General features: G+C 37.8%; 1 protein-coding gene and 1 pseudogene across 4 annotated transcripts; both read left to right on the top strand.

Annotated features, from left to right (window-relative positions):
• The first annotated feature begins 2014 nt into the window (after positions 1-2014).
• On the top strand, positions 2015-3621 carry LOC127106831 (extensin-2). Of its 4 annotated transcripts, none has more exons than XM_051044130.1 (2): positions 2015-2985; positions 3133-3621. In XM_051044130.1, the coding sequence occupies exons 1-2, from the start codon at positions 2160-2162 to the stop codon at positions 3429-3431; spliced, it is 1125 nt and encodes a 374-aa protein (XP_050900087.1). In that variant the 5' UTR covers positions 2015-2159; the 3' UTR covers positions 3432-3621. The 4 variants fall into 4 exon arrangements, with proteins under 4 accessions (XP_050900087.1, XP_050900086.1, XP_050900085.1 ...); XM_051044129.1 differs by having other exon boundaries at positions 2018-2985; positions 3037-3621; XM_051044128.1 differs by having other exon boundaries at positions 2020-2952; positions 3004-3621.
• Positions 3622-8775: 5154 nt separating this feature from the next.
• On the top strand, positions 8776-9484 carry LOC127104380 (uncharacterized; annotated as a pseudogene).
• The last annotated feature ends 17780 nt before the right edge of the window (positions 9485-27264 follow it).

Raw genomic sequence — 27264 nt, 5'->3', positions numbered from 1 at the left:
TCCTTGAGACCATTCTGGATGGCTCCTACGAACATCTCTTGATTCGGATGAACAACTTTGATAGTTTTTGCATTAAAGCGAGCTAGATATTCTCGCAAGGACTCAGTCTGTCCTTGACGAACATTGAAAATAAACTTGGTTGACACCTTTGTGTGCTTGCTGGAGAAAAAATGGTGTATCATTTTCCACGACACATCTTGATAATTGGTCGTAGAGGACCTCAGAAGGCTCATATACTAGCGTAAAACAACGTACTTCAATGTGTCAGCCAACAACTTGCATTTTAACGAATTTGTGGCACCAATTATGGTTATTAGAGTGTTGAGTATAATTATATGCTCCTGAGGGTCACTCTTGCCATGAAAAGTTGCCGGTGAAGGTGGCTTGAAATCATTTAGGACTTGATCATCCCAAATTTCTACTGTCAGGGGATGTGGGTCAATCGCATCCTCCAATTTCTCACCTTCGTATTGGGGTTGATGTTGATTCTGTTGTAAGACATGAACATTGTCTTGCAACAGTTTATTTTGATGGTGCATGTCTTCTAAGGTGACGAGTAATTCTGATACAACGGCAGCCTGTGACCCTTGATTACTACTGCTAGTTGCTCTCGTCATGGAGGGAGGGTGAGATCGACAGTTCCTAAAGATTTATGTGGCCCGGACAAATTTTACTAGAGTCACGCGGAGGGCGTCAAATGTTCACATAAAAACACTAATTCATAACTCCTTTGATGCAGGCCAGCAAAAATCATAATTAAGAATTGAGTATGTCTTCTTTTTTTGTTGAACCCTCATTTTATACTTGTTCTTTAAAGACCGCATCTCAGACAAAGGTCTTAACTGACATTACTCACCATGATGAATATTCATGTCATTAGCCTGGTCTATAAATTACAATTACTATACTCTGAGAACATGTTTGAATGTGTTGATATCATATGATAAGGATCCATATATGTTTATATGTTGACAGCATGCCTAGGGTGGCCTTTGGCTCACCAACTCTCCTGGGCCATTTCATTCTCGATTATGACCGGACAATCCGTTCTCGCAAACTATAGGGATGTACAATTGTCATCTAAAACTTCAACTAACATGTTCGGTCAAATCAATCAACAGCAAAATCAACATCATCGCCAAGTAACCAAGAGTCCTCTTGATCCGACGGAGGCCAGAACTCTCCAGGTTTTTGGTGGATATATCCCTGGTACTGCCGGTGTTGCTATTTTGATGTCCATTATGGTGCACTGTCGGTGGTGGTGCTCTGTTGATAGAATCGTCCATACTCACCCTAACATTAAGTCATGCCAATTTTTAGACTTGAACATGATAAAATTCGATTAATACAGCTCAATAAAGACAGATTCATACAAAAATAAGATTAGGTTGATCTCATCACCAAATAGTATCACCAAATAGTAGTAATATATATTTACAAACATAATTACTTTACCATAAAAATATTTTTAATTATAAGAATGTGCTGGCCAAACAGACCCACATAACTATATTTACACACCAAGTCAATTAAATTCTTAATCCATATCAAAAATTTCGAATGTTACATATTACCATTTATCATTATACAAAGTACCATATTGACAAGTAATTAAGCTAAAGTAGATTAATAATTCACCGAGAATATTGACATAAAAAGTACTATAGCAATAAAGACAACCATTTATTTGTTAATATAAATCGTGAAATATGGCTATTTGGAAGAAATAAACAAATGTAATACATAAGAAAAATCTTGCACATTTGGAATTAGTTTGACTTTATAAACCGTTTCACATTCAGATTTTCAATTGTGCATGCCAGTTCTTTTCTCTACTCTAATTTGCCTGCCGTGACATGCTTCACAAATATTTGTTGTTGATATCAAAAGAAGGAACTCGTTCAACATTACGTTGCCATTATCACCTACTCTTAACATGAAAAGAAGGGGTAGGATCCACTGTTGTTAAAACGATAATAATGTGAATTTAAACATTAAGACAGGCTGTAATAATGTATTTGAAAAATTTAGAGATCTTATAATCCATGCTTGGGAAACACACTATATAAAGAGAGTTCCAGTGCAAAGTTGAGAAATCAGAGTTACAAGGTAACATTCATCCAAGAAAGTGAATACATTAATATTCAAAGTTAGAGAATATGGGAAGTTCAGTTGGGTTGAGGCATTGGGTTCAACTCAGCTATGCAATTGTATTTTGCATAGTTGCTAGCAGTGTTGCTGCTTATGAATCACCACCACCTTCACCTTCTTCTCCATATGTTTACAATTCACCACCTCCTCTATCTCCTTCACGTCCTCTACGGTATGTTTACAAGAGCCCACCACCACCCACTCCATCACCACCACCTCAGTATGTCTACAAATCTCCTCCTCCACCATCTCCCTCGCCATTCCCACCATATATTTATAAATCACCACCACCTCCATCCCATTCACCTCCACCTCCATATGTTTACAACTCACCGCCACCACCATCCCCATCTCCCCCACCTTCATATGTTTATAAGTCTCCACCCCCACCATCACCTTCACCACCACCTCCATATATTTATAAATCTTCTCCTCCACCATCTCCTTCACCACCCCCTCCATATACCTACAAGTCCCCACCCCCACCATCACCTTCATACATTTATAATTCTCCTCCTCCAACATCTCTTTCACCATCTCCTCCATACATCTACAAGTCACCCACACCACCATCCCATTCACCACCCTCTCCATATGTGTACAAGTCCCCACCCTCGCCATCTCCCTTTCCACCACCCCCGTATGTTTACAAGTCTCCTCCCCCACCGTCCTTCTCTCCTCCTCTACGATACTATTATAAGTCCCCTCCTCCATATGCTTACAAATATCCACCCCCTACATCTCCTTCACCTCCTCCACCATATGTCTATAAGTCACCACCACCTCCTTCATCTTCACCACCTCCTCCAACCTATATTTATAAGTCACCACCACCTCTTTCATCTTCACCACCTCCCCCAACCTATATTTATAAGTCACCACCACCTCCTCCACCTTCACCACCTCCTCCATACTACTACAAATCTCCACCCCCTCCATCTCCTTCACCTCCTCCATCTTATGTCTATAAGTCACCACCACCTCCTTCACCTTCACCACCTCCTCCACCCTATATCTATAAGTCACCACCACTTCCTCCACCCTATATCTATAAATCACCACCACCTCCTTCACCTTCACCACCTCCTCCTCTGTACTATTACAAATCACCACCTCCACCTTCTCCATCACCTCCCACACCTTATGTCTACAAGTCACCGCCACCTCCTTCACCATCAACGCCGCCTCCTTATATTTACAAGTCACCACCTCCACCATCTTCATCACCTCCTCCATACCATCACTACCTCTACAACTCGCCCCCACCTCCCGTGTATTAAGCTTTCGACTAGAGATATCTGAGTTGTTTTCAATGAATAATGTTAAAAATTGTTGTGCTGAATCTAAATTTAAGCTTTATCAAATTAAACAATCTACATTCTACGTTGAACTAAGAGCCTTATTTTGGTTCTAATGCAATTGGGCATGTATATTGTTAATTCATAAGTTAATATTCATCTATTTTCTTTAGTTGCTTTTGATAGTTTTACATACCTTTTATTCACTTTCACCTTCATATCACCATCACCAACATCGACAAAAAGAGAATTATAGACCGATAATCATATACTAGTTAAAATTCATATGTAAGATAAATATAAACTAAATCCAAATAAGTAAAAGTATATCAAAACAAATTAATAGTCTGCCAATAGATTAAGGATATGTTTAATGCAATTTTCACGCAGTTAATCAAACTTACAAACCACAACTACATTAGCCTTATCAAGTACTAAAATGAACAGTTGAGTATCATCTCCATTGAGATTATGTTCTTAAAAATTAGACAATTGTGATCAGATGATGACCAATTAAGTGGATAAGATGAGTTTGCAATGATTAAAAATAATAGAATCCCTATTACTATATGTAATGTACCAGTGTGAAAATTATAATATGCAACTTGTTTAAGGGGTTCTATCCTCCCAGCGAAAAAAATTCCATAAGCAAAGGCTAAAGATCGAACCTCTAACCACTTGTTTAAGGGGCTCAATTCCCTTACCACTTGGACTAATCTATTGAGGCTATAAAATGGTGATTATAACTGCCGTTTTCACTTTTATTAAAAAACTGAACTAACAATAGAATTAAATTTTAGCAATTGTATTGTTGAAAATAAATGCAAGATTTCTATGATAAAACAAACACTATACTGGTTATTGTCGAACAACAATATTAACAAACACTATTAAGAAACAAGTTAAACCTATTAAGAAACTTGGTAAAAAAATAAGATAAGACCATTTAAACAAACAAGTTAAAAGGGAATCGCCATTAAGAAAGTAATTCAGATTCAGCTTGCTCAATGGAAATCAAAAGAAAAAGGTCACAGGGCAAACAAATAAAGATGTTATGATCTTCAAATTGTGGAACTAAGGAATCGCATATACAGAAAAACCGGAGCTTACTAAATACCAACACTGAGAACACATTAACCATAAAGTAGTACTTACTTTTCTTATCTACTTCGGCTTAGGTTCTCAAAGTGTTAGTAAGGTTATGTCTTTGCTCCATATGTGATTAGCCTTAAGTTCAAGATGCTACTAAGACTCTGACTCTCGTGACCTCTCCATAACATGAAAAAAAAATGAATAATTAAAAAGAATGTAATTTTCTCGTCTCATCAATCTTCACCCTTCAAATAAATGTAATCTTTTTTTTCAGTTTAATTTAAAAAATTGAGTAAAACAAATGTTTTAATTAACACTATATTATCAAAAAAAATTTAAATAACCACTATTTTCAAATTAAATATCAAAATAATTATATTTTTAAACTATTTATTAAATAAATCACTTTTCAAACAAATAAAAATTACACGACAAGAGTGGGCATCACAAACATTACTTATTTGCACTAATCTTGCATGCATGCGTCACTGCTCATGGCACCACTGTCTATTACTTATTAGCAATATTGCATGCACGCGTCACTCCGCCTGACACCTCCCCTTAATACATGCATAAAGAGTTTCTTAAATAATTAAAAAAAACAAAACAAAACATGTGTCACCGATAGTGGCGTCTGTTCTTATTGCATCATGTGCATGAATGTGCCACTAGGTTGACGCCTTAGTGCAAAAAAGCATACATGTGCCACAGACAATCGCATCTGTTCTTGTCTTGTAATTTTTTTTGTTTGAAAAGTGGTTAGTTCGGTAAATAGTTTGAAAATGTGGTTATTTTTGTACTTAATTTTAAAATAGTGATTATTTTTTTAAAAAAAATTATCATCCTCACAATATGTTGGGTACTTTTCTCAACCGCACAGAAGATCCAATATCTATAATCCAGAAATTCAAATTTAAATATCATTAGCTTCATCTCACTTTATACCGACTTTAAAGTTAGAGTGTTAATATTGTAAGTATAGTCCTACGGTTCGCAATTCGTTTTGGTACGTGGTACGAAAGTAAACGATTTGCATCTCTCAAAGAACTAGGGGATTTTTTTATCCCACCATATGGGGTGGGAAAATACTCTATGGAAATTAAAAACGCCTCTCAAATTTCGGAGACGCGTCATGCACCACTTTTATGACGCACCAAACGAGTGGCACCCCAAGTTTAAAAAAATTATTCTGGAGATGCATCTATGGAGGTTTGGGGAAGAATTTTAATATTTTTGTCACCTTTACATGTTAAAACACTCACATCAAAGGGAGGTACCAGAGATACATTTCTAAAATAAGTTGATAAAACACTCACTTGCATGATCACAAACCCATACTTGTTTTCCTCTCCAAAACCTTATAAAAAATCCTTCCATTCTCAATCCACATTTTCACTTCAAATATTCATTCTTGTGTTTCATCACATCAAAGGGAGCAAAAGAAACTGAAATTTCAAGTAACATTTAAAGGATGCAAGAGTTCAAGAAATTGAGCAACATTTAAAGAGAATCAAATGCACAAAAGTCAAAAGGGGTACCACCCATACTTATAGATTTAGCCGGAGACAAATCTTTCGATTCGTTTTAGTTTTTCGTCATCAATTAAGTGTATGTAATTGTATATTAATACTAATGAAGTGTAATATATACAATTTCTAAATATTTTAATACATTTTTTATGTTTGCCAAACAAAACACACAAGTTCTATTTTCTACCTAGTTCATGAGAGGTTCCGGATATCTATCTCCAGAATAAGATAATAGGACAATACCAGATATGTATCTCCGAAACCAAACCGGTATTGATACATGATCTAATTTTTTAGGTCCATATTTGTCTATAATTTCTATAAATTTAGGCTCTTTTTTTTAGTTCATACAAACAGAAAATGTATCAAATCTCACAAATAAACATCATCTGGTATGTCGCAAATATCTTCTTCTGCAACGCGACACCTGAGCGAAAGTTTAAGATCATTGAGTATACTTCTTTTGCATATCTCTAATACGAAGTGTATAATCTCCTATCTTATGGAGATAATCAAAAAATTGTGAAGCTCGAGTACTATTCATCGTCAATTAACAGCGAATGCAAGATTGTGTTCAACAACCATGAGTTATGGTCGAGTTGGAAGCGACGATTTCAAAATCGGTCAAAGATATTGTGAATATGTTAAAGCGTCCACCTGGATATTAAAATGTAATGTTTGATTTTATATTGACATCACATATGTAATGTTGTTTTTAAGTTATGAATGGTAATTTTATTTTAACTAAATATAAGTTTTTGGTTTTCTACTTCTATTTCTAGTTCACAATGTTACAAAAATGCATTTACGGACAGATATCAGAGATGCATCTCCGGGTTTAAAAAAGGCACACTCCTAGAATGTCACTCAGAATTGGTATGGGTTGTGTGTGCTTGGGGTGCGTCCGAAAATGTATCTTCGGGATCTGAGAGCATTTTAGTATTTTTTACGTGGTGCCCTAGTAATATTTAGGGTGAAAATTAGAAATCCCCAAGAATTAGGTACGTGAGCGATATACATAGTCAGTACGGTATTTGAGTTTGTGGTGCGTTCAAATATAATAATCGGTACATTATTATTAAAAAATTATTTACTTATAATAAAAATTGGTTGGGAGATAGACTTCATAGTCTCACATCGACTACTTTATTAACGTTAATATTGCTTTGAAAAATCAGTTATTAATAATTAGTTTATACTCATCACTCTAATATCATCTCACCAAAATTTTGTTTTAATTGATATGGTCATTAATAATCACTTTTATCAAAGTGGTAGAGACTATCATAATTTAAAAAATAGTTAAAAAGTTTTTTTTATTTCTAGTTTAATTAACAATTATTGTATCATTTATATTTGAAATTTATATTTGGTTCACGGCTACTTCATCTTACACTAATTAGTGTGAACCAATTCGCAAAAGTACATCAAATCGGTATGCGCGAACCAATTTGCGGTTTGTAAGGGGTACTTGTGAATTATGTGAATATGCTTGTATGTCAGTCCCTTATCCATAGTCTGGAAGCTTGAGTCCACTATTGCAATTCATATTAATCGTTCACCGATCAATTTTGGTTCTAGTATGGAACAATGATGTCGTCTTTGGAAATTAACATTTGATTCCCACACATTTAAACATTCATCCATCTATTCACTAAATTGAAGCTTACTCGACCTAAAAATTCATATCTCTTAAGTCTGAATTATAGGTATCTGTTCTCGATCGTCTCCGATTGAAGATTAATATCATTTCTCAGATCTCCTTCCAGATTCATTAGTGATGGCAAGTTCTAGAGTCAATTGCTTCGCTGCATAATCTTGTTACGTCGCATGGAAAATTTTCATCTAAGTCACTTATGTCCATCAACGTGATTTGTGGAGTATCCATCAATCATCTTTATGGTCATCCCAACCAATCATTTTTATAGTCATCCTATTACGGACAATGTTTGATTGATAATAAAGTATTGAACTCCACATCTAGAGTCCATAGCAGTTTTAGGTTGAAGGGTGATATACACCACTATCACTTTGAGAATAACATATGACATTTGCATAACATTCTGTATAATATTCTTATGGTGGGTAATCCAATATAAATATTATTCATAATATTCATATCTTTGTGAAGACTTGATAATTATTTATCCATGATTCATGAGATGTGATCATCAATTTATTTATATAATAGTTTAAAGGATTAAATTTTTTTTCCACTTTACAATAAAACTTGACTATAAATATTTTATAAATAATATATTTATGTTCTCTTATGATTATGTCACACTTATTATTTCATTAAATAGATTATCTGTTTTAGGAACTTTAAATAAACATAACAAAAAAAGTCTTATTATTATTATTAATATAAATAATTTTATAAAAGCATCAAGTTCAATATAAAACTATTAGTTTTTGACAGAACATGACAGAATGTTGACAGCATACACTCTATATTTGTAACAAATATTATACACTTATGAGATAATAGTCAAAGAATATTTACATTGATTAGGCATAATTAGGCATAAATAGTTTTCCTATTATGTAATTGGAATTCATGTATATATTACAGGTTGATAATCAATAAAAATCATGGAAATATTTTCCTATATGGTATCAGCAGTTAGTTTTTCGATCAACCTTCTTTCCTAGCCACCACTCAAACTCTTTCGCACCACTCACACTATCCCTTACCTGCAGCCATGGCAGCCGCAACACCTGAAACAACAACCCAAAAACCCAAATTCCACACTGCTTTTGGAATCACCAACGTGAAATCCATCATTCCAATCACGTTGGACAATGATTCAAGCCTCTATCTCTCATGGTCTACGCTGTTTCAAGTTCAAGCTTATGTTCATAACGTGCTTGATCATATCATCCCTCCCACCGATGAAAAAGAAAAACAAACAGTAGAAGTAACAAAGAAAAACGACCCCAGCCTCTGGAAACGTCTCGACGCGGTAGTTTTGCAGTGGATGTATGCAACCGTAACCCAGGATATTCCCAGTTCCATTCTGGTTATCAATGATACTGCTGAAAGTTGTTGGAACAGAATTGCTGCCATGTTTAAAGATAACAATCATTCGAGAGAAGTCCACCTTGAACATCAATTCGCCAAAACGCACTTGGAAGATTTCCCGTCAACAAAAGCATATTGCAATCGCCTGAAACTCCTCGCAGATCAACTTGCAAATGTTGATTCTCCCGTCAACAACACTCATCTTGTGTTGAAGATGATTTCTGGACTGACAGATTCGTATGTTGGATTCGTTACATACATCCAACAACACGATCCCTTGCCTACGTTTGAAACGGCAAAATCCTGGTTGGAATTAGAAGAATCCACCATGATTCAACGTGTTGCACGCGAATCCGGCAACCAATCATCTCCGACGGCCTTACTCATGAAATCAGAAGATGCGAACGCATCTCCCTCTGCCCCTCCTGCCAATCTCGTGCGATACCCTCTCAACAACAATAACAGCAATCGCGGCAACAACAACAATCGGGGTAGAAATGGTAACCGCAGTAACAAGGGGAAGAACTTCGGTAGAGGTGGTCGCGGTAACAACGGCTGCAGTGGCTCAGGTGGTGGACGTGGTCAGTATCCTCAATGGTGGCAGCAACAATTTCCTTGGCAACAACAATACCCTTGGGCTCCTCCTCCATGCCCTTACCCATCTTATTGGGCTAAACCCAATGCTGGCCCAAAACAACAACAATCTGGTATTCTTGGACCAAAACCCCAACCTGTTGCCTTTACTGCCACTGGACCAAGCCCGACAGACATTGAAGCGGCTCTTCACACTCTACATTTTATTCAGTCTGACCCATCCTGGTATATGGACACTGGAGCAACATCGCACATGACAGCTACGAATGGTAATCTCTCATCTTATTTTAATTTGAGCAAAAATAATAGTATTATCGTAGGAAATGGCCATTCTGTTCCGATTCATGGTTTTGGAAATGCTAACTTACCTCCCCCTCATCCTCCACTAGCCTTATCAAATGTCCTTCATGCACCGAAATTAATTAAAAATTTAATTTTCGTTCTTAAATTCACTATCGATAACCATATTTCTGTTGAATTTGATCTGTTTGGCTTTTCTGTGAAGGATTTTCAGACGGGGATGGTTCTAATGAGATGTGAGAGTCAAGGCCAGCTATATCCTATCACCAACATCACCAAAAATAAGATTGTTTTTCCTTCCGAGTTTGCAACTTATATCAAATGTCCTCTTGGTAAACATGTTAAAATGCCATTTTTTTATTCACATAACTCTACTTTTATGCCATTTGATATATTACATAGTGATGTATGGACATCTCCCGTATTGAGTACTTCCGGTCATAAATATTATGTGCTCTATTTGGATGATTATTCGAATTTCTTGTGGACTTTCCCAATTTCACACAAATCGCAAGTCTTTCCAACTTTTGAAAATTTAAGAGCATATATTAAAACTCAATTTCATCGGGAAGTTAAAAATATTCAACGTGATAATGGTAGAGAATATGTCAATGGTCCCTTTCAAAAACTCTGTGAAGCAAATGGGAATTTCATTTCGCTTCTCGTATCCTCATACTTCTTCTCAAAATGGCAAAGCTGAACGAAAAATCCGTTCTATTAATAATATAATTCGGACTTTACTAATTCATGCTTCTTTACCGCCAAATTTTTGGCACCATGCCCTACAAATGGCAACATATCTACTGAATATTTTACCAAATAAAAAGTTGAAATATCAATCACCTCTCAAAATTCTTTTTCAAAAAGATCAATCCTACACTCATCTACGAGTTTTCGGTTGTTTATGTTACCCTCTTTTTCCATCAACCACTATAAATAAACTTCAATCTCGTTCCACCCCATGTGTCTTCTTAGGATATCCTTCAAATCATCGTGGGTACAAATGCTATGACTTACCCCTAAATAAAATCATTGTTTGTCGCCATGTCATATTTGATGAATCAGAATTTCCTTTTTCAAAGATGCACACTCTCAATCCAACAAATTATCAATTTCTTGATGATGAAGTGTCACCTTACATAAACCACTTTATCACACAACCTAGGCCAGGTCCAACAACACCAAACATCACTCAACAAAACTCTCCACCACCTGCTCAACTAGGACCAGCCCCAACTCCCCCTCAACCAGCCCAAACTTTGCCTTCCACATCTACTCCACCAAATATACCATTTCCTGCTATTTACCAATCTACCGTTAGCTCTGACAACAAACCAGTTACGAGGAGCCAACATGGCATTTTTAAACCCAACCAAAAATACATCAATCTCCACACCGAAATCACAAAATCTCCTCTCCCTCGTAACCCTGTGTTAGCACTAAAAGACCCGAATTGGAAAATGGCTATGGATGATGAATACAATGCTCTAACTCAAAATAAGACGTGGGATTTAATACCCCGTCCACCTGATGCAAATGTTATTCGTTCTATGTGGATTTTTAGGCATAAAGAAAAATCTGATGGTTCTTTTGAGAGGCATAAAGCCCGACTTGTAGGTAACGGTGCAGGTCAACAGGTTGGCATAGATTGTGGAGAGACTTTTAGTCCGGTTGTCAAACCTGCCACCATCCGAACAGTACTCAGTATTTCCTTATCTAAAGCATGGCAAGTTCATCAGTTAGACGTCAAGAATGCTTTTCTACATGGTGAACTCAAAGAAACAGTGTATATGCATCAACCTTTGGGCTTTAAGGATCCAAATCTTCCTCATCATGTCTACCGTCTGCGAAAATCTTTGTATGGGCTCAAGCAAGCTCCAAGAGCGTGGTACAAACGATTTGCAGATTATGTATATTCTATCGGATTCTCTCAAAGCAAGTCAGACAACTCTCTTTTCATCTACCAGAAAGATACACACATGGCCTATCTTCTTCTTTATGTGGACGACATCATTCTCACTGCGTCTTCTGATAATCTTCGCCAGTCTATAATATCACGACTCAGCTCTGAATTTGCTATGAAAGACTTGGGACCACTAAATTATTTTTTGGGTATTGCAGTTACTCGACATGATGGTGGTCTGTTCTTATCTCAAAAAAAGTATGCAGATGAAATTCTTGAGCGAGCAGGCATGTCATCATGCAAATCATGTCCCACTTCGGTTGACATTAAACCGAAGCTTAGCGCCAAGACTAGCACTCCCTATGAAGACCCATCATTATACCGTAGCCTTGCTGGTGCTCTCCAATACCTCACTTTGACGAGACCCGACATCACATATGCGGTACAACAGATATGTATTTTTATGCATGACCCCATGGACGATCACATGCACTCTCTTCGACGCATTTTGCGTTACATTCAGGGAACCAGTCAGTATGGTTTACATCTCTATCCATCATCCACTACATCGTTGGTCTCTTACAAAGATGCTGATTGGGGAGGGTGTCCCGACACTAGATGCTCTACCTCATGATATTGTGTTTTTCTTAGAGACAACTTGCTATCATGGTCGTCCAAACGTCAACCCACATTGTCTCGATCCAGTGCTGAAGCTGAATATCGTGGAGTTGCCAATGTCGTCTCTGAGTCATGTTGGTTACGTAACCTACTTCTCGAACTACATTGTCCGATACACAAAGCTACTATGGTGTACCGTGACAACATTAGTGCCATATATCTTTCTGGTAATCTTGTTCAACATCAACGTACAAAACACATCGAGATGGATATTCACTTTGTACGTGAAAAAGTAGCTCGTGGACAGATACGCGTCTTGCATGTTCCCTCGCGCTATCAAATTCCGGATATATTCACCAAGGGACTTCCCTTAATACTCTTTCAAGATTTCTGAGACAGTTTAAGGGTACGCCAACCTCCCGCTTCAACTGCGGGGGTGTGACAGAACATGACAGAATGTTGACAGCATACACTCTATATTTGGAACAAATATTGTACACTTATGAGATAATAGTCAAAGAATATTTACATTGATTAGGCATAATTAGACATAAACAGTTTTCCTATTATGTAATTGGAATTCATGTATATATTACATGTTGATAATCAATAAAAATCATGGAAATATTTTCCTATAGTTTTTAAGGTTTACACCAATATGAAGGAGTTGATTTACGGTTGAAATATATGGAGGGAAGACTGTGGCAGTTGTAAAGTCAAATATGGAAGAAATTGAGGCCAACACAAAATCACGTATCTCCTTTCTATATTGTTATTAATATCGTGTAAATCTAAATGGTATGATTCCTTATTCATTGGAAAGTGTTAACATGTTGCATCGGAAAAAATGTGTGGTACCTTTTGGCTTCATCACTAACATTCAAATTGTGGAATTTTCAGAGTACATTTTAATAAAGGAGTTTTCAATGGTGATTTGAGATATATTGCTAGATTGTCCATAAAAAATAAGAATGCTACGAAATTAACTACTTAAAAGTTGTGGTTTAGTCTCATTAATCCTCACATAGATTTTTTTTACAATATCAAATATTATATCATATTAAAACTCTTAGATATGCTCAATGTATTATAGATTTTCAATGTTTCAAGCATGATGTAATAACAAAGAAGTTATGTTCAAAATGCAAACTTTAACTCAAACCATTTTTTTATCTTTTAAATTGACTCCTATGTTAAACTACTAAAAGAAGTTATATTCAAAATGCAAACTTTAACTTAAACCATTTTTTTATCTTTTAAATTGACTCCTATGTTAAGCTACTAAATGGTAAGACATTGAAAATTTGGTTTTGGAAATAAGTAGTTGTATATTTTTCATATTTTCATGTAAATTTATTAGAGAATAGCATAACTACACATATAATCTATTACGATATATCAAATATGATTGGTTCTCAAGGTATTTATCTTGTAAATTTAGTCTGGACAGTGAAATTTCTTTTTAGAGATCAAATTGGTTAGGGGCTCAACCATTATACTTGGTACCCTCAATTGTTTAACCTATCCTCCAAGCAACATGGAAGTGCGGCGGATATGGGGTATTGGAATGAATAAATATCATTCTGGAACCCGCATTTGGCAGAACAAGGGGTAGATAGACACGTTGAAGTTTTATGTGCTAGTGCTTCTCTCATGACATAGTCATAATAGACATGTGTGTTGTAATTGTATCTATGCGTGTCTAATATGATCGCAATGTTGTATATTTATATGTAAAAGAGGTTTACATAATAGGAAATAATATAAAAATACTGTAGATGTTTAATTGGCTGCATTGTATGGTAAAACACTAGCTGAATTCTAATGTCTTGACTGATGTCATGACATGCTGTGGAGGTGTTTGTTTGACTGCATTGTATGTTAGAATATCTAGTTGTACTCTGATGTCTTGACTGATGTCATGACATACTTGAGTAGTATACTGCAGGATTAGCTAATACATGATTTATTGAATGTCAAACTGGATGTTATGACATTCATCCCTGTCAGCAGATACTGAGGAATAGAACAGTTGGTGTTCTGTTAGAACTCAGTATTTATTTTCAGTCTGGTTATCAAGGAAATACCAGACCTGGCATAAGGCCTACTGTCTGAATGTCAAACTGGATGTTATGACATTCATCATTGACAGCATATACTGAACAATAGGCAGAGTGGTTTTCTGCTACACTTCAGTATGTATCTCAGTCTGTTCTTCAGGAGGATAACAGACCTGACATAAGGCTAAATATGTAAATCTCAAATTGGATGTCTTGACATTTATTAATGTACGCTAATACTGAGGTATGGACAGATTGGTCATGTTCAGTTCAGCAAATTTGTACTGTCTGTTTTCAGGAAAAACAGACTTAGCATATGGTCCTTGATTTGGATGTCAAACTGAATGTTGTGACATTCATCCCTGACAGCGTATGCTATATTGTAGGTTGTTTAGTTTTTCTGTTTCAGCATTTTTCTCAGGCTATTCTTTAGGGATTCAACAGCTAAGAGAAAATCCAGGAAACCAACAATCAAGCTACAATTAATGAACCTAACAAATAGCCTATTTGTAAGTAACCTAGATGTGGAATTTAGGGGAACTCGCGTGACCTTAAATTCAGGAGAATACAAGTACAAGGCCCAAGAGCTGCAATATAAAAGGATGGCAATCCTTCATTCAGAACTGGGGTTTTTAGGCGTGAAGATTTTATTTGTCCAATATACTTCACTGCTGTATTTTTATGTGTCTTGTATTAGACGTATCTTGTAAGCCAAGCTATTATCACATAGATGGTTGCATTGGTATAGGGTGTTCATTGAGTTGTAAGTGTTGTGTCACTCTAAGCTTTTAAGCGTGAGTGTTGTGTATCTTGATTAAAGCTGTTAAGTACAATCAAGAGTTGTTTGAAGTGTGACTTCATAATTGTCTTTAATATTGATTAAAGGTAGTAATCACTAAGGTGATTGAGGGGGAGTGAGTAGGAACTCTGATCTTAGTGTAAGATTGAAATTGCATTGGGTAGGTATTAAGTGATAGGGTTAAACAGTTGGTTTAAGGTCTGAATTAATACTACTAATAATGGATTTCCTCCCTGGCTTGGTAGCCCCCAGACGTAGGTCATGTTGGACCGAACTGGGTAAACAATTACTTGTGTTATTTACTGCACTTACATTTTAAGTTCTGCATAATTCTTGTCTGCGCAGAATTGAATGTCATAACAACCCCTGTGACATCGGAAGTCTGTTAACTAGAATTTCAATTGGCATCAGAGCAGGCACCCTGCCTTTTAATTTCTAGGTGAGATCTAGGGAAGTTACTTTCTAGTACCATGGACAAGGATATAGGACACTCAAATAGACCACCCATGTTGGATGGCTCTAACTATGATGACTGGAAGCCTCGTACGATAGCCTTCTTAAGGTCTCTAGATAGCAAAGTCTAGAGAGCTGTCAACAAAGGATGGGAACATCCAACGAAGACAGGTGAAGATGGAGTCAATGTGCAAATTCCTGAAGAAGAGTGGGACAAGGAGCAAAAGGCATTAGCCCTTGGAAATTCTAAGGCCTTGAATGCATTGTTCAATGGAATCAGTAAGAACATCTTCAGGTTGGTGCACCACTGTGAGCTGGCTAAGGAAGTTTGGGATACCCTCAAGATAACTCATGAAGGTACCTCCAAGGTGAAGATGTCCAAACTTCAGATGCTGACACCAAATTTGAAAATCTGAGGATGAAAGAGGATGAGACTATTCATGACTTTCACATGAATATTCTTGAAATTGTAAACACCTCTAGTGGCCTAGGTGAGAAAATGGTTGAAGAGAAACTTGTAAGAAAGATTCTCAGGTCCTTGCCTAAGAGATTTTCTATGAAGGTCACAGCCATAGAGGAGGCTCAAGACATCTGCAATATGAAGGTGGATGAGCTCATTGGTTCTCTCCAAACCTTTAAAATGGGCTTATGTGAGGATGCTGAAAAGAGGAACAAAAGCATAACTTTTGTATCAAATACTGAAGAGAATTCAGAAGAAGGAAGCATTGGAGGAAATGAAAGCATGTCAGAAGCCATAGCCATGCTTGGAAGACAGTTCAACAAGTTCATAAAGAAAGTTGATCAGCATGGTAGACCTAATGTCAAGAACTCTTCATATGACATCAGTAGAAAGTCAAAATACGAAGAGAAGGTCACTCAAGGCAAGGGAATCCAGTGTCATGGATGTGAAGGGTATGGTCATATTAAATCTGAATGCCCTACCTTTCTCAAGATGCAAAAGAAAGGGCTATCTGTCACCTGGTCAGAAGGAGACTCTGAGAGTGAATCTGAAGAAGAATCTGCCAAACATGTCACTGCTCTGACCAGTGTCTGTGCCTCAGATGATGACTCAAGCGGAGATGAGCTTACCTTGGATGAACTTGCTGCTTCATATAAAGAACTATGTGTTAAAAGTGAAGAAGTGTGTATCCAAGGAGAAAAGCAAAAGAAACTCATCAAAGAGCTGGAAGCTGAGAAACAGAAGCAGCTGAAAGTCATAGATGGTCTGAATGGTGAGATATCTTTGCTGACATCTAAGCTAGAACAAATGACTAAATCCATCAGAATGATGAATAAAGGAACTGACACCTTGGAAGAGATTCTAAAGGTGGGACAGAAGTCAGGAGTCATGTCTGGTTTAGGCTTTGCTAAGAAATCGTCAACTGAACTCAAAAGAGCTAAGGCTGAAGTTCAGAAATTCAAGCAGAAGTCACAACCGATGTCTCAACATCAGGGAACCAGAATGAGTAATCATCAGAAGAAGAAATTTCAGAGATGGAGATGTCATTACTATGGTAGATTTGGTCACATAAAACCCTTCTACTACAGGCTGCATGGTTATCCTAACCAGGCTACTCTAGTCAGACCTAAGTAGAAGGCTTCTAAGCATAATGCCTCCATTAAGAAACAAAAATGGGCTGCAAATCAGACACCTCAAGTCAGACCTAAGCAGCAGGCATCTAAGCTTAATCTCCCCAGTGAGAATCAACAATGTGTTGCTAAACTAGCTCACACATCTCCAAGGGCATCTACCAGACAAGACTGGTACTTTGATAGTGGCTGCTCAAGACATATGACTGGGATAAGCAACCTATTGGTGGATCTACAACCCCATGCCACCAGGTATGTGACATTTGGTGATGGAGCTAAAGGAGAAGTCCAGGGTGTTGGTAAGCTGGAGTGTCCTGGAGTTCCAAAACTGAGTAATGTGCTGTTAGTAAAAGGACTAACTGCTAATCTCATCAGCATAAGCCAGCTATGTGACCAAGGATTCAATGTGAAATTCACTAGGGGAGGATGTGTGGTGTTGAATGGTTGCAATCAGGAAGTAATGAGAGGAGCCAGATCCAAAGATAACTGTTATCTATGGGAATCTAAAGACTCACTCCACTCCTCCAAGTGCCCCTTAGCCAAGGGAGAGCTGGAAGTGAAGCTGGGACATGGAAGACTTGGACAACTTCATTTAAAAGGAATGAAGAAGAACATATCCAAGGGAGCAGTTAGAGGAATCCCAAATCTGCCTGTGGATAAAAGAACAGACTGTGAAAAATGTCTGATTGAAAGTTGTGAGTCATTGTCACCTATTGGTCATCATACAAATTGCGCAGTAGCAAGGGATAAACAGATGTGTGAATCATTGTCGTCTGCAGAAACTAAGTACCTAGCCTCTGGTAGCAGGTGGACATCCTTGGTATGGATGAACCTGATGCAGACTGAGTACAATGTCACTCAGAATGTCATGACATTGGATGCTACTCTTTTTGACAATGGTAGAGGCAAAGAGGGAATGTGCTCTTCTGAGAAATTGTAGCAACTAATGATGTTAGTTAGCTACTGTTTAGTAAGTCAACTTATTAAACAATTAAGAGTGCACTCTTAGTGGTCAACAATTAATAGACATTACTCGTGCAACAAGCGTTTCCTATTCCATCGCTTCAACTTTCAATCTTGCAAACCCTCTCCCAAAGAAACTGTTCAACTCTCCTTCGAGATATTCTGCATGGCAGACCAATCCGATTCCACCTCCTACACGACCCTGTCCGATTCCCCCAACACTGAGTCATGCAACCCTAACCGAGAGGACTCTTCTGCTAACGCTGAAACTTCTTCTCATGCAAGAAGACCAAAAGAAACGGTCTCCGGATTCTCCTCAGCAATCGCTCTTGAAGAACCAACCAGGGAAGGCTCGAGGTATGTGCATAATGCCATTGCATCTATTGTCACGAAGATACTATCTTGTGATCAGAATGTTCCTGGGGTTTCCGTTCCCTTGAACACTATCATACCTGATAGAGTTGCATGTCAAGAAAACGCAGTCGTCTTAAGCAAGAATGTTCCTGACGATGCTAAGCAACCCGATGCTCATGAGGGTTCAAGGATTGAAAAACCCTTAGACAATGTGGGAGGTGAGAAAGTCCGTGTCACTCAAGATGTCAGTGACAACCCTAATGCTAACACAGTGAATCTGGAAGAGCTCTCTGATAATGAACTATTGACCTCAGTTGTCCCTAGCATAGCAAAAAGGGTTAGGACTAGGAGGGAGAGAAAGACTGTGGTGCAGAGGTCCCCAACTAGGGAGGTTAATGTGACAACTTCTCCCAAGCAAAAGGTGCCAGAGAGTCCCCTCAAAAGGAAAGGACATGGACCTGCAAAAGCTTGGAGCAAAGAGATGCCCAAGAAAATAAAGACCAAGGCTGTTGTGGTGGAGTCTGATTCAGATGTCCCTTGTGATGTCACATCATCCCTGACTAAGAAGAAGCCAACCACTAGCAAGCTAGCGGCTAGCGTTCCAGAGGTACCTATTGACAATGTGTCATTTCATTTTGCCTCTAGTGTGAACAGGTGGAAGTATGTCTATCACAAGAGGATGGCCTTGGAGAGGGAACTGGCTCAGAATGCCTTGGAGTGTAAGGAGATTGTGGACCTTATTAAAGAGGCAGGGCTAACGAGAACTGTGACTCAACTCCCAAAGTGCTATGAGACCTTGGTGAAGGAGTTCAAGGACAATGTTCATGCAGGAGTGGTTCTGGATGTCAGACACAAAGTCATGGCATCTGATATGGTGGTACCTACTATAAAGCAAGAGTGTATGACTACTTGATCAAAGTTGTGATGCAAGATCAAGTGGGTGTTGACTTGGTTGAAACTGTGAAGTAAAACCAAGACTGTAATTCTGTCATTTAGGTGTAATTCTGTTTATGTGGATCTGTAATTTAAAGTGTTGCTTTGGCAACATTTTTGACGAAAAGGGGGAGTAACACCTGTGATGCCCCCAAGACAACAAAGTGTTTTGTTAAAACAGATACTCAAGACAGATTCAAGATCCTCTACTCTGCAGCTGATGTTCCACTTCTATGAGTGTGAGTATGTATATGTGTGCTGCAATTAGAAGTTTCTATTTAACTTCTGTATGTATGCTGTTTTGTAAAGTTTTTATTTAACTTCCATGTGTGTGAGTATGCTGTTACTCTGAGTGTATTAGCTAGGTTAATTTCCTGCTAGATGTGTGTTTTCCGCTGCTACGGACTCTGTTGTGAGACCAAAGTGTTTTAGCCAAAAATTTGCCAAAGGGGGAGTTTGTAGATGTTTAATTGGCTGCATTGTATGGTAAAACACTAGCTGGATTCTAATGTCTTGACTGATGTCATGACATGTTGTGGAGGTGTTTGTTTGACTGCATTGTATGTTAGAATATCTAGTTGTACTCTGATGTCTTGACTGATGTCATGACATACTTGAGTAGTATACTGTAGGATTAGCTAATACAGAATTTATTGAATGTCAAACTGGATGTTATGATATTCATCCCTGTCAGCAGATATTGAGGAATAGAACAGTTGGTGTTCTGTTAGAACTCAGTATTTATTTTCAGTCTGGTTATCAAGGAAATACCAGACCTGGCATAAGGCCTACTGTCTGAATGTCAAACTGGATGTTATGACATTCATCATTGACAGCATATACTGAACAATAGGCAGAGTGGTTTTCTGCTACACTTCAGTATGTATCTCAGTCTGTTCTTCAGGAGGATAACAGACCTGACATAAGGCTAAATGTGTAAATGTCAAATTGGATGTCTTGACATTTATTAATGTACGCTGATACTGAGGTATGGACAGATTGGTCCTGTTCAGTTCAGCAAATTTGTACTGTCTGTTTTCAGGAAAAACAGACTTAGCATATGGTCCTTGATTTGGATGTCAAACTGAATGTTGTGACATTCATCCCTGACAGCGTATGCTATATTGTAGGTTGTTTAGTTTTTCTGTTTCAGCATTTTTCTCAGGCTATTCTTCAGGGATTCAACAACTAAGAGAAAATCCAGGAAAGCAACAACCAAGCTACAATTAATGAACCTAACAAATAGCCTATTTTTTAGTAACCTAGATGTGCAATTTAGGGGAACTCGCGTGACCTTAAATTCAGGAGAATACAAGTACAAGGCCCAAGAGCTGCAATATAAAAGGATGGCAATCCTTCATTCAGAACTGGGGTTTTTAGGCGTGAAGATTTTATTTGTCCAATATACTTCACTGCTGTATTTTTATGTGTCTTGTATTAGACGTATCTTGTAAGCTAAGCTATTATCACATAGATGATTGCATTGGTATAGGGTGTTCATTGAGTTGTAAGTGTTGTGTCACTCTAAGCTTTTAAGCGTGAGTGCTGTGTATCTTGATTAAAGCTGTTAAGCCCAATCAAGAGTTGTTTGAAGTGTGACTTCATAATTGTCTTTAATATTGATTAAAGGTAGTAATCACTGAGGTGATTGAGGGGGAGTGAGTAGGAACTCTGATCTTAGTGTAAGATTGAAATTGCATTGGGTAGGTATTAAGTGATAGGGTTAAACAGTTGGTTTAAGGTCTGAATTAATACTACTAATAGTGGATTTCCTCCCTGGCTTGGTATCCCCCAGACGTAGGTCATGTTGGACCGAACTGGGTAAACAATTACTTGTGTTATTTAATGAACTTACATTTTAAGTTCTGCATAATTCTTGTCTGCGCAGAATTGAATTTCATAACAACCCCTGTGACATCGAGAGTCTGTTAACTAGAATTTCAAATACACTTATGACTAATTAAATATCAATCAATACTAATTGGTTGATAACGGATTCTCAACACTCCCCCTAAAGCTGGATCGTATATATTGTATGATCCGAGCTCGTCACAAATATAATTAACTCGAGAACCCTTGAGAGAATTGGTAAACATATCAGTTAATTGATCTTCAGATTTGACAAATTTTGTGGTTATTTCTCCTAACAGTACATTGTCTCTTACATAGTGGCAATCTATTTTATGTGCTTGGTCCGTTCCTGGAAAACCGGATTTGATGCAATGTGAAGTGTCGCTTGATTCTTAAGCCATTCAAGTTCCTTCAATAGTGTTGCCATAACATGATATTCATCTTCAGCACTAGATATTGCAACTGTGTTTTGTTTCTTGCTCCTCCATGAGATCATATTTTCTCGAATAAGAACACAATATCCAGAATTGGATCTCCTATGCGACGGTGATCCTGCCCAGTTTGCATCTGAATAACACGTGATTTTAGCATCACCTTTATCTTCATAAAATAGGCCTCTTCCTGGTGAATTCTTTATATATCTGATAATCTGAATAACTACATTCTAATGAGTATCACAATGAGCGTCCAGGAATTGACTCACAATGCTCACTGCATAAGTAATATCTGGTTTGATGACGATAAGATAATTAAGTCTACCCACTAAACTTTGATATCTTCCCGGGTCTTTCAATAGCTCCCCCTGATCCAGAAGAAGCTTGACGTGGGATCCATATGAGTATCAATCGGACGACTATCAAGCATATCCGTTTCAGTTAGGATGTCTATGCATACTTACATTGGTTAATTGCAATTCCTGATGAGGATTGAGCAACTTCAATACCTAAGAAGTATCTGAGTGGATCCAAATACTTTATCTAGAAGTTTTTGAAAATATGAGTTTTAAGTCGTTGGATACCCTCTATATCGTCTCTATTGATAACAATGTCATCAACATAGACCACAAGAAAGATGCACTGACCGGTGGAGGAATGAAGGAAGAAAACAGAGTGATCTATTTCACATATAGTCATACCAAATTGTATCAAGGCAGAACTGAATCAACCAAACCAAGCACGTGGACATTGTTTCATCCTAAAAAGAGAACGATGAAACCGACAAACAAGTCTTAAATTTCTAGGAGCCGTAAAACCTGGAGATTGATCCATGTACATTTTCTCCTCCAATTCTCCGTGTAAAAAGGCATTTTTAATGTCCAACTGATGAAACGACCAAATATTAATAACAACAATTGCAAGGAAGAGATGGACTAAACTAATCTTGGCCACTGGAGAAAAAGTGTCACCATAATCAAGGCCAAATATTTGTGTGTATCCCTTGGCTACCAAACGAGCTTTGAAACGATCAATTCGACCATCTGGTCCAACTTCCACTGTATAAACCCATCGACATCCCACTGTAGTTTTGTCGGAAAGTAAAGTAACAATGTCTAAAGTGTTATTTAAATGCAATGCCACCATTTCTTCCACCATTGCCAAACGTCAATTGTGATCAGTCAAAGCTTCATCTGTAGACTTAGGAATAAACACATAATCCAAAGCAGACACAAACGGAACATAGGAATTAGAAAGACGATCATAATTTAAAACATAAGCATATTTAGGATTTGTGTTATGAGATCGAATACCTTTTCGTAATGATATTGGAAGGTCGAGTTTAGGTGACGTAGCTGGAGGAATAGTTGGAGCAGGAGGTGGTGTTGGTGGATTAATATCATCTTTAACTTCCAATGGACGAGGTGACCATCGTTGGTATACCTGCAATGGAGGTTTAATTGGTGTGGGGATTACATAAGGGATATCTAAAACATCTGAATTACAAATCTCATCGGGTGACACCGAGGCAGAGAAAAAAGGGGAACCTTCAAAGAATGTAACATCGGAGGAAACAATGTATCGTTGAAGTTGAGGACAAAAACAACGTTATACCTTTTGTATACGTGAGTAGACTAGAAAAATACATTTGAGACATTTTGTGGAAAGTTTGTCTTTACCTGGACTAAGATCATGAACATAGTATGTGCAACCAAAAACGCAAAGAGGAATGAGGTAGAGATCATATTGCGGATTCAAGATAGAGTATGGAATCTGATCTTGAAGGATCGATGAAGGAGTTCGGTTGATAAGGTGATATGTTGTGAGGAGAGAATCACCCAAAAAAAGAGAAGGTACATTGTGGTGAAGTAAAAGAGTTTGTGCGGTTTCAACTAAATGACGTTTCTTCCATTCAGCAACATTGTTATGTTGTGGTGTATGAGCACATGATTATTGATGAATAATTCCATGTGATGTTAAAAAGGATTGAAACTGGGATGACATATATTCACGAGCATTATCAGTGCATAAAATTTTAATGGAAGTGCTAAACTAGTTTTTCATTTCAGCATAAAACTCTTAAAATATACGAAAAAACATATAAACGATTTTTCATTAGAAATAACCAAGTGAATCGAGAGAAATCATTGATGAAAGTTACAAAGTAATAATATCTTAAAGTAAACTTCACGCGACTAAGACCCCAAATATCAGAATGAACCAAAGCAAACGGTGATGCAACACTTTTATGTACTCGTTGACAACAAGTACTACAGATATGTTTGCCTAATTGCTAGAACTGACACTCAAAAGATGAAAGCTTAGAAAAATTAGGAACTAAAAGACGCATTTTGTTAAGACTATGGTGACTGAAACCCTGATGTGTAAGGCCTTGAGAAGCAATAGAAGCACATGCCACCGGTGGAGATAGATGATATAATCCTCAAGATTCACTCCCTGCTCCAATCGTCCGTCATGCACGTCAATCCTGGACATGAACAAATTTATCATTAAAAAGGACTGAACAATCAAGAGTACCGGTAAGCTTGTGAACATATATTACATTAAAAGGAGAACCAGGAATGTAAAGGACAGACTCTAAAGACATGTTTGGAAGTGGATGTGCCTGAACAAGGCCATGAACTTTGATTTTAGAACCATCCGCCATAATGACAGAAGACAAAGAATCATAATAAGACAAGTGAGATAAAATGGATTTATTATCAATCATATGATCAGAGGAACCAGAGCCAATGGCCCAAGGACCAAGAGAATATGTAGAGACAAATGCTACAGGATTATCCGAATGAGCAACAACGGAAAATGATGATGGTTGACGGAAAGCTTTGAATTGAAGGAAATCATTATAATCAGTGACGGGAATAGTGACATCTTTAGTGATGTCCGGTTGAGCAACGGTAGCGACCCGTGGTTGTTGTTGTTGTTCTCTTGCCTTTGTACGGCAATCAGCTTCAATGCAACTGTAACGATTGCAATAGTTACAACGAATACCATGACAATGTCCACCCCGTCCTCCAGCTCGTCCACTACGACCATGATTGTGGGAAGTGAGAGCAAATGATTTAGTGGGAGATGGGGTAGAAACCGGTCCAAAAGCATGAGGGGTAGCCAAACGCAATAGTTGTTCGCTAACTGCTTCATAGTTAGGAATATTGGATCATGATAAAATTGGTTCAGAACAAAATCAAGTTCTGATGATAGTCCGACAAGTTCCACGATCATGAAATACTTACTTTGTTCATCATAAGTTGTTGCATCTTTTATAAAAGGCGTTAGGATTGTGAAAATTTCCTTTAACGCGTCTGTCATACCCCAAAATTTGCCCGTTGGTATTACAAAGCATTTCTCAAGACCCTCCGACTTATTCTGCAAGGCACCGACATCAAGTGAACAAAAGCCCAGCTCACAACAGGCCCAATCCAAAAGGGGCCCAAAATAGCTTGCTCGCTAGGCGAGCAATCCCTTCGCCTAGCGAATGCTTCGTCATGGCACTCGCCCAGCGAAGCGTCAGATCCAGGAAAAGGCCCAGACCTAGTTTGCTCGCTAGGCGAGCAATTCCTTCGCCTAGCGAAGCTTGCGAAGTTTGAGATTTTTGGACCTCATTTTAAGCCCATTAGGTCACTACTACCTCTACTATAAATACCTGCTCCTCTGCTACGAAAAAAACACACACGGACGGACGAAGACGGACGGAAACACGCATCCAGAGGGAGAAACACAGAAACCCTGCTGATCCAAAGAATTCAGAAGGCGGAAACCCTGAAGGCCGTTTATTCACTCCGAAGCTACCGCCGTCCAACTCAATCCGGCTCGCCAATTCAAGGTTACAACTTGATTTGCAAACAGGTTAGCCTCACTATTATCGCTTTAGCTTCTTAATTGGCATATGATTATCATTTGGTGTCCTTATTTTACATGTGGTATCACTTTAGTATCTTAATTTGCATGTGATATCGTTTTGTATTTTCAATTGGCATATGGTACCACTTCATGTTCTTAATTTGTGGATTATAATTGAATTCATAAACATTTTGAAGTCTTGCATGAGAATTTAAATGTGTTTGCCTATTGTGAAACTGAACCATATAATTGTATGTTGGATGCCATAAGCCATGCTGCAGGTTGAGGTCATAATGTTCTCAAATTTCAAACCCGTGGCCGCTCGCTAGCTCATCGCTAGGCGAGCCCGCAGCGAGCCTTCGCTGAGCCTTCGCTAGGCGAAGCAGAGGCGACCGGGCCAGGGGCTGCTTTGCTTTTTGCTGCCTATTTCATGTTTACCTAATGATGATTCTGCATTATTTGGCCTAAATTCTTGGCTGCTATATTTATCTTATGATGCAATTTCCAATTGTATTTTTATGCTTTAATCCGTGTGTTCATGGTGTAAAGGCTAGCATACTTCCGAAGAAATAGCCGGTTAGGTACTCCGCTTTACGCATGGGAAGCCTTCATGGAGAGGGATTCTAAATTATTTCACTTTAATGTGAAGATTCATATTGATTGCCTAATTAATTTTACTATATTAATTTTTAATGTAATGTTGATTTTAATGTATCGATTTAATGCGGTATCATCATAATTACCTAATGGACTTCAAACATGGACTTTAAATAAATGACATCGGACCTCTCTTTATTACCCCACGATTACAATATTACGGTCATGTCCCGCGAATATGGGGATATCCTTAGCAAAGACCCTTCGGTAAAATCATCATAGTCCCTCGGATGTTGCCTTCTAAAATACGATTTTGTCCCTCGATGACCCTTCGGTGTAGCCTACGGTTAAATGATGATAGTCCCTTCGAATGCTAAGGTATCCTCACAAATGTTGCCTTCAATGACCTATCGATGACCCTGCGATGACCCTTCTACATCCCCAGGATAAAATTACTTACTTCTCAATAGTAAGGACAGTTTTACCCTCATAAGGATGGGAAATGCCCAGAAAGACCTCGGACAGGTATAACCTAAATTGCTCATTCATAACCTAAAAATACTTTTCACACCCCACACCTTTCAAACGTCTTCTTTTGGAAAATCACCACTTAGCATACATCCGTACTAGGATCATTGCCAAGTTATATTTTTCTAAACTACTTTCAAAAAACTAAATGAGATAACCACTTTGTATACATTCATGCAAGAATCATTACAAAGTTAAATTCTCCTTTTCAAAACATTTTTCATACATTTCTCAACCACCTTTTTCAAACAAAGAAAACATAAATGATTGAGCAATTAAGAGCCCATGGATAACCATGGATACAAAGGGTGCTAATACCTTCCCTTTGTAT

This window comes from Lathyrus oleraceus, chromosome 7, assembly GCF_024323335.1.
Source record: "Lathyrus oleraceus cultivar Zhongwan6 chromosome 7, CAAS_Psat_ZW6_1.0, whole genome shotgun sequence".
Classification (NCBI taxonomy): domain Eukaryota; kingdom Viridiplantae; phylum Streptophyta; class Magnoliopsida; order Fabales; family Fabaceae; genus Lathyrus; species Lathyrus oleraceus.
This window is presented reverse-complemented; position numbering and strand designations above follow the sequence as displayed.